This window comes from Rissa tridactyla, chromosome 4 (genome assembly GCF_028500815.1).
Source record: "Rissa tridactyla isolate bRisTri1 chromosome 4, bRisTri1.patW.cur.20221130, whole genome shotgun sequence".
Classification (NCBI taxonomy): domain Eukaryota; kingdom Metazoa; phylum Chordata; class Aves; order Charadriiformes; family Laridae; genus Rissa; species Rissa tridactyla.
The window spans coordinates 71910854-71926155 of NC_071469.1; the positions used below are offsets into that span (position 1 = coordinate 71910854).

The 15302-nt window shown below is 54.4% G+C and overlaps 1 protein-coding gene across 5 annotated transcripts in view; it reads left to right on the forward strand.

Moving 5' to 3' along the window:
* Positions 1 to 15302, forward strand: part of CPNE2 (copine 2) — a 70682-nt gene that overhangs the window by 21807 nt on the left and 33573 nt on the right. For 4 of the 5 annotated variants that reach the window (XM_054199584.1, XM_054199583.1, XM_054199579.1 and 1 more), the window contains 3 exons: positions 2457 to 2653; positions 10532 to 10711; positions 14477 to 14551. In XM_054199584.1, the coding sequence (XP_054055559.1) occupies positions 2486 to 2653; positions 10532 to 10711; positions 14477 to 14551 (423 nt within the window). In that variant the 5' untranslated portion in view covers positions 2457 to 2485. Of the gene's footprint in view, positions 1 to 1786; positions 1890 to 2456; positions 2654 to 10531; positions 10712 to 14476; positions 14552 to 15302 lie in introns of those variants that run through there. The other variant, XM_054199582.1, reaches the window with a different exon arrangement.

A 15302-nucleotide genomic window follows, 5' to 3' on the forward strand; every position in this document is an offset into this window, starting at 1 on the left:
AAAATCATCTTTGTTGGGATGGTGGGCAAAGGAATGGCAGCATCTTCTCGTTGCCTTTTGCCTTCTTGGGCTGGGGGCAACCGCAGGATTTTGTGCTTGGCACCTGAGAGATGGCAGCAAGCTCTCCAGGTTGGCACGTGGGGGAGAGGCCAGTGTCCCGGTCCCTGATTTCAGGTGCCCCGGTGGGGAGCGTGTCCGTGCAGGGGACACGAGTCCCACCAGGTTTCTGCCCTCAGCTGGCCCCGGCCGATGCTGGCCACCTCTCCTCTTCCCCATGCCCGTTTGGACCGCGCGCTCCCCGGGGAGCACGGCCGGCTGAGCACAGGGGCTGGAGCAAGGGCGCCGCACAGCGCGCCGAGAGGATGTTTTGGTGCCTGCCAGCCCTGGGAAAAAGCTTTTTCCATTGAGTCATTTGCTGCCTCTGCTTTTTGTGAGACGGCGCCGAGATTTGGGGGAAGGGGAGATGGAAAAACCCAGCCCAGATCTCCCTGCTCCAGCAGGACCAGGTCCACGCCAGCACAGCTGCCCCGTGTTTGCTTTTCGGAGGGAGCAGCAGACAGGCAGCAGCATAAATAGAACAGACGTGGCTATTTTAAGACGCCGATTGCACGATCTGTGCATTAAAGGGAAAAAAAAAATATTAAAAAAAAAAAAAAAAAAATCTTTGTTTTAGCTGCAACTGGCAGTGTGGGCTTGAGGGGAGCAGCGGTGGCTCCGGTGGGGACGGGAGTTTCGGAGCTGTCACGCCAGCGGCCGCAGGGATGGATGAGCCATGAGGACTTTTGCTTCTGCACGTGTTTCTCCTCGAAGCCGCAGCAGGTGGATCATTGCCCACACGTGCCGCCGTTTTGGTGTCATGCTGCTGTGGACGGGGAGTGACGGCATGAGACGTGCTCCGTCCAGGAGAGCCGAAACCGCGGTCGGGGAAGGGACGTGGGTGCTTTTTCGGCGATGTGTGTGTGTGCAGCGAAGGATGGGGATTTTCTTCTGGAGATGTATCTGGGTTCCTGTGGAGCTGCCGTGAGCGCGCTGCTCTTGCCGTGGGCAGCAGGCTGTGCTGAAGAGTTTGCGTTTACTGCTGGGGGTTAAAATCAGGCCTGTTTGGGGTGAGGTCGTGCCAAGCGGAGATCTTGGCAGGTAGGAGGGGAGGGCTCAGAGCTTTGGAAGCGGGAGCTGTTTTTCACTCGGCATTCATTGCGGCTGGGGTTGAGCACTCAAGGCGGCGCTGAGCCCGGAGGTCCCTCTCCCACAGCTGTGCCAGGATCACCCCATCCCCGTCCCCATCCCTATCCCCATCCCAGCTTGGAGGCTGAGCAGCCCAGCTCCCAGCAGCGCGAGTCCTTGTGAATACTCATGCCCGGGCAAAACCAAACAAATAATATCAATTGGGATTGCCGTGCCAAACAGCTCATCGAGGTGGAGGAAGGTAACATTTGGGGTTTTCAGATAAAGTGGATGAGCCAGGAGCCGCTCTTGGAAAAGCGGCCAAAAGTGTTGAAGCAGCTGCTGAAGAGAGTTCTCTCTCCACTAGCAGCCTCAGCCACAAAGGTTCATTAGTATAACGTGTCTGAAAATGCTTTTTTCTTCTCTTTTTTTTCCCCTTCTCCTCTTTCTGTTGAAGACCTTTGATGGTTTTTGCCAAGTAAACAGCACATCAGAAGGCAAAACTGTTGTTTGGGATGGGGTTTTGCACTAGTAATGGTATGAAACACGTGTATCCCTGCAAAATAACCTTGGCAGCAGACTTTCTGCAAACAATTTTTATGACAAAGGATTTTTTCATCAGGGCCCTGTAAATCGTCCCGCGCACCAGGTCATGTGGTGGTTGACACATTTGCCTTCATCTTCTGTGAATCAAGTGGTGGCACTTTTTAGTTACTTCTTGCCTGGTGAGTTTGGTGGAGGTAGGGCGTGAACCAGGGCTGTAGCTGCCCCCCACCCCACTCATCCTCATGGTCTCACCCCTTTCCCTGTGATGACTTGGGGGGGCAGAGCTCAAGTTTGGCCCTCATAGGTTGGGTCCGCAGTCCATGGCTTGGGACAAGCCATACGATGACCGTTTCTCACGACGAAAAATGGTGTGGGTGTGTAGTTCCTTTCCACAAAAAAAAGCCCAGCATGCTGGAAGAGGTTGGGGACCCCTTTGCGGGGAGTAAGCGGAAGACGTTACCTTTCCTTGAAAATCTGCTATTTATGGAGCAAAAGCAAGGCAGGTTGTAGGTGCTCTGCTAAGCTCCCATGTAGGAGGTCTACCCGGTGTGGTGGCCATGTAGGGATGGTGACCAGGCGGGGCAGATGCTTTGGAGCCAGGAAAGCCTCATAACTCATTGAGTGTAACTTAGAGCATGGGGCTGCGGATGTGGCCCCTCTGTCTGGGTCCAACCCACTGGTGCCGACAGAACTTTTTCTGCCTTTCTGCTCGCATTGAGGTTTCTCTCCATCCTTGTGTCCCGCAGACTGCTTGGAGCTGCTGCCGCTGGAGTCCATGGCGTACACCGTGACTCCCACACCAGCGGGGCCTGTTGGCTCCCAGTACTGCGTCTGCAAAGTCGAGTTGTCCGTCTGTGGCCAAAACCTTCTGGACAGGGATGTCACTTCCAAATCCGACCCCTTCTGCGTCCTCTTCATGGAAGTCAACGGGAAGTGGGTGGAGGTAAGTCCTGAAGTTGTGTGGATTTCCATCTCCAGTGGTTTGCCCGTTCTGGTGTCTTGTCCCTCTGTGCTCCACTACAAGGCTGGTCCTCAATCCTCCCAAGCAGAGGTGGAAGCCCCTCTGGTCCTCCCGGTCCTCCTGAGGCTGTGCGCATGGCTTGAGTGTGTTAATTATTCTGGGTTCTGCAACCGGTCCTTTCCCCGTCGGTGCTTTCTGCTTTGTGCTGGGGGTTAGATTTAATTGCAGATCTCAAAATGCCGACTCCTGGCAAGGCACGTGGCAGGCGTGGAAGGATCTTACCACCTTCACAGTGGTCCCAGCCCCTTCTCAATCTGCTGTAAGCTGGGGCTGCTTCAGATCTGGGTGCCTGAAATGCTGATCCCGTGTGACAGCTGGATGTTGTGAGGTCCTGCTTCCAATGGGGCGTGTTTCTAGGTGAGTCAAGATAAGCTGGCTCTTGGGTCACATAGGAAGTTGATCTTTGGGTTTCGCTTGAAGAGTGGCTCTTTCTAGGGGCCAGGAACGTGCTGGATGAGGGTCTGGCAGCTCAGTCCAGTGGAAAAATCCTCTTCAGGGCAGCTCGTGCTCTGAACACCTGTGGCCTCCTCCGAGAATTATATCAAGGTCAAGAGTCCTTGAGCCAGGCATTTCACTGGCTTGTGGGCGGCTGCTTGTGGAGAGAACAGGACCATGGAACAGGGAAGAGGAGGCTGTTGGGAGCTGGGTGTGTCGGGGCTTGGGTCAGTTCAGCTGCAGACAGACAGCAACCGGCCGGCAAATCCTGAGCAAACTCTTTGCAGACATTGGTCTTTCCTTCTTACCAGAAATCTCATAAGTATGGGCTTCAACTGCCATATTTGATACTGGGAGGCCCTGAGGAGAAACTGCAGAGGATCTTGTTATTTGCTTGGTTTCAGAAGCTTATAAATGGGAAAAGTAATGCCTTACAGGAAGAGAGGAGGGGAGGGATCATGATGTAGACAGTGGGATCGAGTGCAAGACAGCTCGTCAGTCTTGCAGATGACACCAAGCTGAGCGGTGCAGCTGAGTCACTGGAGGGATGGGATGCCATCCAGAGGGACCAGGACAGGCTTGAGGAGTGGGCCCATGTGAACCTCATGAAGTTCATCAAGCCCAAGTGCAAGGTCCTGCACCTGGGTCGGGGTAACCCCCAGTATCAGCATAGACTGGGGATGGATGGTCAGAGAGCAGCCCTACGGGGAGGGACTTGGGGGTGTTGGTGGGTGAAAAGCTGGACATGAGCCAGCAACGTGCGCTGGCAGCCCAGAACCCCCCCGCAGCCTGAGCTGCATCCCCAGCAGCGTGGGCAGCAGGACGAGGGGGGGGATTCTGCCCCTCTGCTCCGCTCTGTGAGACCCCCCTGCAGTGCTGCGTCCAGTGCTGGGGCACCAACAGCAGAAGGACACGGAGCTGTTGGAGCGGGGCCAGAGGAGGCCCCGGAGATGCTGGGAGGGCTGGAGCCCCTCTGCTGTGAGGACAGGCTGAGAGAGCTGGGGGGGTTCAGCCTGGAGAAGAGAAGGCTCCGGGGAGACCTTCCAGCCCCTGCCAGTCCCTAAAAGGGAGAAAGAAAGCAGGGGAGGGATGTTTTACAAGGGCATGGAGTGATAGAACGAGGGATGATGGCTTCAAACTGGAAGAGGGGAGATTTAGATGAGATATTGGGAAGAAATTGTTTGCTGTGAGGGTGGTGAGCCCCTGGCCCAGGTTGCCCAGGGAAGCTGTGGCTGCCCCATCCCTGGAGGGGTTCAAGGCCAGGCTGGACGGGGCTTGGAGCAACCTGGGCTGGTGGGAGGTGTCCCTGCCCAGGGCAGGGGGGTTGGAACTAGATGATCTTCAAAGGTCCCTCCCAACCCAAACCATTCTGTGATCCCGTGATTATCCTTCTCACCCGCTTTGGGTGTCCCTGCTGCACTAGGACAGCCCGCTCAGCAGCTGCGTGCGGCTGCTCGCGGCCAGTGGGCTGTGGGCATCAAGGCTCTGTGCAGAGGAACACGCTGGCACGCTCCCACAGCTTGCGGGGGGTTATTTTTATTTTCCTTGTATGTCCTAAGGAGCTGAGAGCTGCATTCGTTTCCTCTGTCTCCCTACCCACTCCAACACAAGCTTACTCCAGGGCAAGACCCTGCTGATAAAGGCTCTTTAAGGACAAGAGGACTTTCCGTGCCTGTGCCGTCCCTGGTGGTGGATAAACACGGGATAAATCTGTCCTCTCCGAGATGCAAACAGTGCACAAGGAGCCCTTGTGCGTTGCTCCCAGCCCTCCGCTTCAGCGGGACGAGGCTGCCACTAACCAGGCTGCTGGAGCGCGAGGGAATTCACCCCCAGCAGCTGTCTGAATTATTTCGTAGCGTAAGGAAAACGTTGGCGTGGTCCCAAAAGCTTGCGTCCCGGCGTGCCCACCAACTGGATGCGTGTTCCTTTGAAAATCCCCCTCCTGCAGGGAAGGGGCACAAGGGTGTGCTGTGTCAAGAGCCGGGTGCGTGCACGCTGCCGGCACCGCGGCTCATCCGGAGGTGCCCAAATTGCCTTTGAGCAGCATGACCTTGGCCATCACCAGCAGTGCTGCTGCAACGGCAAGCACTCTCACGTGGGGGGTGAGGTCTCCCAGGCAGATGCACGTCTCGGGCTGGTTTTGCAGTTGGGATGTGCACAAGGTGGACCAGGAACTCCCAAGGATGGTTTTCCTTGTGCTTTATTGACTGTTCGGCGCCTCACACAGAGAAGGTACAGTTGTCGTCTCCTTCTGCGGCAGCCTGAGTTGGGCAAGGTGCCGCCTGTGCTAAAATTGGTGTCATGAAACCAAACCCCAGAGTCTGTGCAAGAGTGTTTAGCTCTGTGCCTAAGAAAAACCTTTCGGCTGCAGGGGGAAAGGCTCTGGGCTAAAATTCCTGGAGAAAAAAGTGAGGATTTCGTTGTATAACTGCAGTTGTAGGTAGAGTAAGACCTCTTTTGGGTTGGCCTGGGAGGGCGCAGGTAAGCAGTGCACGGGGGCGTGATGGATGGACACAGGCACTGGTGTTAGATGCAGCACAAAATAAGCAGCCAAGGGGCATAAAATCATGTGGGCCAAACAAAAGTCATCCTGGTTCCTGGGAAATAAGGCGGTCTCGTTTTTCACGTACTTGGACTAGTTGGGCAGCCTTTGAGCTCTTGGCCAAGGAGCTGGCGAATCCACGGGCGTCACAAAGGTGTCCTGCAGCTGAGCTCCTCCCTGGCAGCGGGGAGGGTGTAGGGCAAACCTCACCTTACCGTGCTCTGCAATTAACTCTGCTCAGCAGCCTGGATGAGACTAATGAGCTTTCCAGCCTTGATAGGTGTCATCTCTTTCACTTGATTGTACTTTTCAGGAATTTCTCTTGCTGTCAGTAACGTCTCAGTCCAGCGGTTTTTGATTCCAAAGCTTCTTTTACAATACAAATGTGTGGTCTGTGGGTTGTTTTGGGTTTTTTTCCCTTTCCTCTGCTATTTTTAGCTTCTTTTTAATTGGCAAGATATAAGATAGGCACTGGACGTCAGCCTTGAGCGGCAGATTGCTTGGCGCTCTGCTGCTGTGGTTTCAGCAGAGGTCAGCGTGTTGCATGAGCTGGCGTGTGATGTGCTGTGCTCACATGTCACGGAGCTGGCCCCGCTCCACCGGCACACTGGGGATGGAGATCCCCCCGCACCCGCATGTGGCAGTAGTGGTGCATGGGTTTGGGCTGTGGCTGGGTGCCAGGGAGGACCAGGAGAGGTGGCCTCATCCCGAGCACTATGGGACACTGGGTGGACCCTTGGCAGCTCATGCCACCATGGTTCAGAGCTTCCTGGGGGGCGTCCATGTTGTCCTTCAGGAAGAAATTCTTGGCTGTGAGGGTGGTGAGCCCCTGGCCCAGGTTGCCCAGAGAAGCTGTGGCTGCCCCATCCCTGGAGGTGTTCAAGGCCAGGCTGGACGGGGCTTGGAGCAACGTGGTGTGGTGGGAGGTGTCCCTGCCTAGGGCAGGGGGTGGCACCGGGTGGGCTTTAAGGTCCCTTCCAACCCAAACCATTCTGTGATTTTTGCCACGCAGACATGCCCCTTGCCCTAAGACAAACCTCTTTCCCGTCTGAAAGCGATGGCCTTAATAACGTAGGTGTAATATTGGGGACAGCAGCAGCTCAGCAGCATGAAGCCATTTCACCACTCTGCCCCCGAGTCCTCCACACTGGGTTAGCAGCCGTCAGACCTGGTTTAGGAGGTGGGTCTCCTCCTCCAGGACCAGCCCCAGCCACGGTGGTGCTGGCGTCTGAGCTGGGCGGTGGGGCTGAGGCACCAGCTGATGCCGACAGAAAGGTTTCTGCTCGCTGTTCTTTCTAGCTGTCACATTTGTTCCCAAATACAATTATTTTGTCTCGCTGAGCTTAATAGGAATTAAAAAAATCTTTGTGAATCAGCCTTGGAGGGGGTGGGGGAGGGAGGGACGATAAACTACAGGCCAAGAAGTGACATGAAGACGGGTGATGTTTAAATGTTCTGCCTGATGACGTCATCTCACAGGAGCATGAAAGACCTGGCCTGTGATGCTGGGAGCAGGGACACATGACTCAGCCGAGCCACTGCCTTTGTGCCACTCTGAGTCATCCGGCCGGCCCCATGTGTCCACACAGAGCTTCCCTTGGCATGTCCCCGTGGTGGAGCATCAAGCATCTCCAAGTGCTGGGGATGCTTGAAGGTCTCGAGCCAACCTCCCTTCGGATGCTGGAGGACTTTGGGTGCAAGAAGGACATGGACCTGTTGGAGTGGGTCCAGAGGAGGGCCATGAAGATGATCCAAGGGCTGGAGCACCTCTCCTACGAGGACAGGCTGAGGGAGTTGGAGTTGTTCAGCCTGGAGAAGAGAAAGCTCCGGGGAGACCTTAGAGCGACCTTCCAGTCCCTGAAAGGGGCCTACAGGAGAGCTGGGGAGGGACTGTCTGCAAGGGCATGTAGCCATAGGACGAGGGGCAATGGTTTAAACTAGAGCAGGGCAGGTTTAGATGAGACATTAGGAAGAAGTTCTTCACACTGAGGGTGGGGAGACACTGGCCCAGGTTGCCCAGAGAGATGGTGGAGGCCTCATCCCTGGAGACATCCAAGGCCAGGCTTGGTGAGGCTCTGAGCAAACTGATCTAGTTGAAGATGTCCCTGCTCACTGCAGGGGGGCTGGACTAGATGGGCTTTAAAGGTCCCTTCCAACCCAACACATTCTGTGATTCTATGATTGTATGATTCTATGACTCTCCGGCTGCATTCATTGAACACAAGGGAGATGTTTTCCCGGTTTCGTGCTTGATTTGTTGAATCAAGACTCTTATCCAAAGAGATATCTTTAGTTAGGCTGCTTGCCTCTTCAAAACCCTTGTGCTTTTCTGCTCTTGGGTGGCAAAGCCACCTCTGCTCTTTACTGGGAAGGCATATGTGTAAGCTTTGGGGACAAAGGGGGAGGCAGGGACTGGTGGCATGCCTGTCTCCTGGGGGAGGTGCTATGACGAGGTGATGGTCACTGCCAAGGTGACCAGTGCTGCATCAAATCAAAAACCAAACCATGTGCAGCAAGCAGCTGTGGGTTGTGATTTTTGTTGTGCCTCACACTGAAAATAGGCAGGGGATTAAATGTTCAGTTTAATCTGGCCGTTGAGGGAAGCCCCATCACTCCGGAGGGTTCGCTCAAGACACGTTGGCTGGGCTTCTCTTCCCCTTCACTGGGCCACCCATTCCAGGGCAAAGCTGGAGATGGAACCTCAAGTTGTTTCCTTCAAACTGGCGCCTGGGACCGGGAGGACTGGTTTCCCTTGGTTCCCCAGCTTCCCAGTAGTTCAGAGAACATGGAAGGAGCTAAAATCCACCTCTGTTGCCTGCACAGTCTCATCTCCTAGGCTTGAAAAGGGATTTGCCTGGGTTGTGCTGCTGAAATCCGGTAGAGACGTGGATGCCCACTGCTCCTGGTCCACCACATCTCTGGGCAGACGTTCGGTGTCCTTTGTTACGGGATGGCAGCAGAGAAGGAAGGATCCGCGTGAAGCTGCGTGGCCCTGGCCAGCCTACAGCCCACTGGTGTTGGAGTATTTGACTCCCCGGAGTGCAGCAGGTGGCTATTCTGGGAACACAGCGTTTCCTTTAGTCGTTTCTTGGCAATTAAGGCAGACTGAGCGACCAACTTCGAAAAACGCTGCGATAGTTGGTATATATAGCAAACTCCCCACATTTCCGCTCAGTCCTTCCCAAACCTGCCTCCTGTGCTGAATGAGTTTCTTTGGGACTGAGGTATGCATTTGCTTTTTTTTTTTGGCTTTTTGCTTTTTTTGGGGGGGCTTTTTTTGGCTCTGCCGTACTTATTTCTAGCTCTGCAGCTCCGGCAGACGCCCCTCCGTCCTGCAGTCCGGCGCTGCCCGTGGGGCAGGGATGCCCTTCGCCTAACCGGCTGCCAACTCTTGTGCTCTCAACGCGCTCCCAATAGCTGCTCTGCTGAAAGAGCTCCGTCTGGGTTTGCTCGCCGGAGGGTTTTCCCCCAGCCTGCGGGTGCTGGTTTCTTCTTCAGCGCTCGGGCTGTGCCGCCAGCATCCTTTCTGCCCATTTCAGCATCATAATGGTATGTTGCAGTTGGGCTCCAAACTTGGCCTTCCCTGGTGCCTCTCGGGATGGAGGATGGTCTGGTGGGTGACATCAGCGTTCAGACCCTCCTCAGCCACTGAATTCCAGAAGCTTTTTTTGGCCTCGTTTTCCCAGTTTCTGCCACTTTGGCTCAAATTGTGGGTTGCTGTGTCTGTGCAAGCCCGGCTGGTGCTGCCGCCCCCTCCCAGCTCTCCTGCAGTCTGAGTGACGGGGTCTGGGACCAAAGGTCCACAACCGGAGGGCAGCATCTCGGGATCTCCAGCGTGGCTGCCCCCAGGATTTTATTCTTTTTTTTTTTTTTTTGGCTCACGCAAGGCTTTCTGTCCTCCTGTGCCATGCTGCGTCGTAAACCCACACTTCCACCGGCTGCCTGCCAAGTTTCCTCTGCTCTTATCACCGCTCTTGGCTGCGGGATGCTGCAGACCGCCGCGGTGCTTCCCCTCCGACAGCGGCTTCCCCACACGCCTTCCAGTTTCCATCATCCCTTGCGCTTGCCCTTCCAAGCCATTGGAGACATAATTTCTTCCAGCCTGCTCACCATAGCTCAGGATGACAAAGCCTATTCAAGTCTTGTCTTCTGGGTCCTTCCAGCCTCTTGTTGCTCCTAATGCTCGATGAAATCTATAAAAAATGGCCTGTGGTGATATTTTTCCCCCCCTTCTTTTTTTCTATGGAAGGCCAAGAAAGAAGAAACCACATGAATGTTTGGGTTTGAGGTCTAGAGGGAAACGCTACAGGGTTGCTGTTCTGGCTCATGACACTTTTTCTTGTTTTGCTTGTCCTTGCTGTTAGCTGCACAGCCCGAAAGAAGCAGGTTTGGCATTACAGCTGTGAGGGTCTGATTGAGGATTGGAGGTGTGCCAGAGCTTCGGCTCCTGGGAGAACAGGGCTCAGAAGCAAATGAAGCATCTCTGGCTTCAACGAGCCTTGAGTCCACACCAAGCCTTGGCTGGGTGGGTGCTCCTATCCTGGCCCTTGGCTGGGGTGGGCTTGTATAGCCCCGGGCACCCTGTCCTCGGGGGCTGTGACTCTCTGCATCAAGTGTTGTTACTCGTTCAGATTGATCCCACCTCGTGTACACGGGGTATCACGGCCTGCATTTAGGGGTAGCTGTGCTGAATGCCTGGTGCGCTCCCTCTCCGATGGTCACTGCAGGGTTTGTGGGTGGCTCTGAAGCCGGAGAAGAGACATGGCAATGACAAAGATGCGAGATCCACAAGCCTAAATGCCTCTTCTGTTTTTTCTTTGCAGCTCGACAGGACAGAGACAGCTGTGAACAACCTCAACCCGGCCTTTTCCAAGAAGTTCATCGTCGACTACCACTTTGAAGAAGTGCAGAAGCTCAAGTTTGCCCTGTTTGACCAGGACAAGTCGAGCATGCAGCTGTATGAGCATGACTTCCTGGGGGAATTCTCCTGCACGCTGGGCACGGTGAGGCTCTGAGGTCCCTGCAGCTCGCTGTCCTCCAAATCACCTCAGCCACGGGGACGTGGGGGGATAAGAGCTGCTGCTCTTAGCTACTGTAAAGTTTGCTGGGTCCTACCTGGCAAAACTAATTTAATTTGTTTGTCACACTTCAACTGTTGAGGTTGAACTGTTCTGCATTAGGGCTGTTGGCCACTTGCTCAAGTCTAAGCTAGTCATAGTGTGGGCTTCTGCTGGTGCCTGCATGGAGGCATCAACTGGAAGCTTTTGGAGGTACTTCCAAGCTTTTGGAGGTAACCCAATGGTGAGAGGTATCTCACCATGGTTATAGTAAGAGCCCTGATGACCAGCTTGGGTTTGGACTTGGGAAACTTCCAGATGTGTAAAGTTAAGATGCATTGCGGTCTACCTTTCTCTCTCAGTTTTGTTTTTCTTTTTTTCCCCAAAGCTTTATCTGTTGCTGTTGTGTAGCAAATCATCTCCGCTACTTTAGCATGTTGGTGCTGGAATGTGTCTTCTGCTCTTCCTGTGGAAAAGCTTTTGGGACACAATGCGATTTATAAGCCTTTGGAAGGTCTTTGCGCTCGTGAACCCAGACCCTGTTAGAAGCTGGCAACTACATTCTCCAAACGTCTTTGTCCTCTGAGCTCGCTTTGACTCAGAGGCAAGGAATGAGGGGTGTTTTTTTTTTCCGTTCTTTTGCAGCATCCGGCTGCTCGGGGCTGCTGTGGTACCTGGCACAAGCACAGGGGCTGGCAGAAGCTGTCTCTGTTGTGCTCGGTGCTGGGAACCGGGAGGAAGGAGACGCTGTAAATCGGTGGGTCGGCGTGCACAGCCGGCCCAAGGTGTTTGGGGAGGCTCATGAGTGCAATTGCTTTGTTACACGGGCCGCGATACGGCTCTGCACATGGGCGGGAGGGCTGAATGACTTCACCATTGCCCACTCAAGAGCTTGAGGTGTTAGAAGAGCGCTGACATTCACAGTGTTTGACGTTTAACGTCTGAGTTTTTGGAAGTGCTCTGTGACGACCTAATTCTGCCCCTGCAGAAGTTAAGAGACAGTGCAGGCAACGGCCCAGGCTGGTGTTCAGTGATTTAGATGAAACCCATTATTTCCTGGTAGTTCTGTTGCTGAAACGCAGCCACCTCAGGTGTGGGGCAGTTCAGCAGCGCTCCTTGTGAAGGTCACGGTCTTGGTGGAAGGCGCGAGCACGGAATTTATGGACGTAAGAAATCAGAGCTGAAACCTTGCTGTTCCTAACTCTGCAGAACTCCAGGGCTCTGCAGGCTCACGCCGGAGAGGAACGTCATCCGTATGCCCTGGGGAGAAAGGTGAACCCTCCTGCTTGTTGGGTCTCCCAGAAGAGGCCAACCCTTTCTGGTGCTTTGAAATGCGATTTGCTTGGACCGTGAGACTGGCCGGACCATGCTGGGGCTGGGGTAACGGTGGGGATGGGCAGCTGTTGGCAGGTCTCACGCCCGAGGTGCTTGCTCAGAACAGGTGGTGGTTTCGCCGTGGTGGCTGATGGGCACGGCGGAACTGTCTACTGTGTCTTTATGGTAGGTTTAGTCCATTCAGAAAAAAAGAGAGCTCTGAACTTCTGTAATCTCACGCAAGTATTTACACTCTGCGAAAGAGAACTTGGCTTACGTGCGTGCCCAGTTTTGATGAATTTTTGCAGCGCTTCCCACGTGAGATCCTTGGTGACCTTTAGCCCACAACAAGACACCGGCTTAGAATGGAGGGATCTTCTCATTTTCCTTTTTTTGCTGGACATTCTCTGTTCTCCCCATGGCCGGCGTGGGCTTGCAGCACAGCCCGGTCGAGGGGCAGAGATGGACCGGAGGGGTAGCACGTGCGCTAGGGCGCCTGGTGAGGAGAGGGGTGAAACGGGGCCTTGCGGGCTCAGCCACCCTGCTTTGGGGGTTCTGATGCCTAGATTTTGTCTGGTGAGATGTTTTCCTGAGCCTGCCCGGTTTTGAGGCGCGAGCAGCTCTCAGAAGGGAAGGAGAGCAGCTGCGGGCAGCAGCAACCGCACAGCGAGCATCTGACCCGTCGAGTTTGCATCGGAGCGCTGTCAGATTAGCCGGATTATTTTATTGCAGCTAATTAGGTCTGTGGTAAGATTTGAAAGGGTGGCTGGATCATTCGCGAGGCTGTAACGACCTCTGTGGCCAAACGAAATGTAACAGGGATCAAATGGCAGGCTGGAGGGTGTCTGTGGTTTCTGCCGGCCGGGGCTGCGAGGAGACCTCGCCTCCTTGCGCCTGGCACAAACATCTGGTTGCGCTGGTGGGTGCTTCCTCTGCATTTATGGATCCAAAGCACCAGGACGTGGCTGGCTAGTCACAATGGGAAGGGGTTTTTTGCCTTGATGTTGCAAGAGTCATAGGATCACAGGACGGTTTGGGTTGGAAGGGACCTTAAAGCCCACCCAGTGCCACCCCCTGCCCTGGGCAGGGACACCTCCCACCACACCACGTTGCTCCAAGCCCCATCCAGCCTGGCCTTGGACCCCTCCAGGGATGGGGCAGCCACAGCTTCTCTGGGCAACCTGGGCCAGTGCCCCACCACCCTCGCAGTGTAAAACATTTCGTCCTTCTTTCTAGTCTAAATCTTCCCTCTTTTAGTTTAAAGCCATTACCCCTTGTCCTGTCGCCACAGGCCCTATTAAAAAGTCTGTCCCCGTCTTTCTTATAAGCCCTCTTTAAAGTACTGAAAGGCTGCAGTAAGGTCTCCCCGGAGGGAAGACACCATTTCTGGGGAGCAATGGGAGGAATACAAGCATGGTTGGGTCACTTGGATGGCAGAAGCAACAAGTTAAGCCATTTCATTAAATGTGGGTTGTTTTTTTCTTTAATTATTATTATTATTATTTTCCGACTGTGTGACGTGGGACCAAAGGCGGAGGCAGAAGGGTGGGTGGGACTGCATTTTTTTTAATCGGCGGCCCCTGTATCTCGAAGGGGTCCCCACCAGGTATGGAAGCGGAGCACAGCTACGCCCAGCAGGTTGCTGGACCCTCGTGTGGGGGTCTGCGCCTCCCGGGGAAAAACTTACAGGACCCCTAGATCTGAAGGCGATTGAAACTCCGTGAGCTAGGAAAAAAATCTCAGGGGGGTTAATTCAGCTCCCAGATCGTCCTGTCTGGCCTCTTACAAGGCTGAAGTGAAGGGGGGGGGATGTGCCTTCGGGGGGTGCTGACCCCTGTGCCTTGCTCTGGCAGGGGGGACGGAGCGATGCTGGGGGGAGCATCAGGATTCACCCATGGAAACATGGGGCTTGGAGCAACCTGGGCTGGTGGGAGGTGTCCCTGCCCAGGGCAGTGGGAGTGCAACAAGATGGTCTTTAAGGTCCCTTCCACCTCTAAGCATTTGGTGATTCTATGAACGTGGCCTGAAAGCAAGTTGCTGGCAGGGTTCATGTTAGATGTGTTTAAAAAATGGGGTTTGAAAAGGCTAAGTTGGGATTTTGCTGGGAACAAATCACGGTCCTTCAGCTGCGTGAGGTCCCGCTGCCCTGCTCCGCGCGAAGAGCCCATCCCTGGGTTCGAGGGGAGACGCTGCTCCAGATGGCTCAGCAGCTGCCCCATGGCCTCGGGTGACAGTGGTGAAATGCCCAGTGTCACTGTCAGCCCAGAGCACGATGTCTTTCTTCTGCTGTTGTGGATGCTTCATCTGAATTAACAAACGTGAGCAATGATCAGTTGCTTATGAGTCTGCTTGTGATCACTTCTACAATCATGACTTTATTTTCTTTGGCTTCTCTAGATTGTCTCCAGCAAGAAAATAACACGGACTCTCCTTCTGGGCAACGGGAAGCCGGCTGGGAAAGGGATGATAACGGTACGGTTACTCCTTTACGTTACCTAGTGGCTGCGTAAAGGCGGAAAATAACGTGGGGGCAACGCAGGACACACACCTGGGTTCCAGGAGACTGGGGTTTTATCTCATGAACATTTCTCCCTTTAACTCCCGTTTTCCTGCCCACTTCGGTCTGTTTGGAGGACAGATTATTTGGGGTAGGGACCATCTCGCCCTGGTCTCCACCCGGTGCCCGGCGCTCTGAGCCTTCAACTTCTGCTTCGGTCTCTGAAATAAGAAAGCCCTCAATGTGGAGAAGTACAAAGCAAATCTGTGCTCCTGGTGTGTGTTATCTGGTGCGTCCCTCCCAGGAGCTGCGGGAGGTAAGAGGGCCGATTCCTTTGCCGGAGATGTGCGGTTTTGTTTGTAGGAAGAGGATGGGAGCTGTGCCGTAGCAACAACTCTCATAGCAACAGCCGCGATGCTCCCGATGCAGACCCCTCCAGGCAGCGGCCTTCCTGCTGCGGAGCTCTTTAGTCACGTGTTTGGTTTTTTTTTTAAAAAAAGAAAAGACTAAATTTAGGTGCGTTTCCCTCCTGCCGCGTCGCCCATCCTTTTTTGGATCTCTTCTGTATGACCCGTTTTGTGAGATGCACAGCCGGGCAGCAAAGGTGTGGAAGAAAAGACCAGCAAGGAGTTAAACCTCTGTTGGGTTTAAAAACACTGGAAGGGTTTAAAAGTCCAGGACCTGGCTGCCGCAAGGGCATCTCCGTCGCTCTTTGCTCTAGCAGCT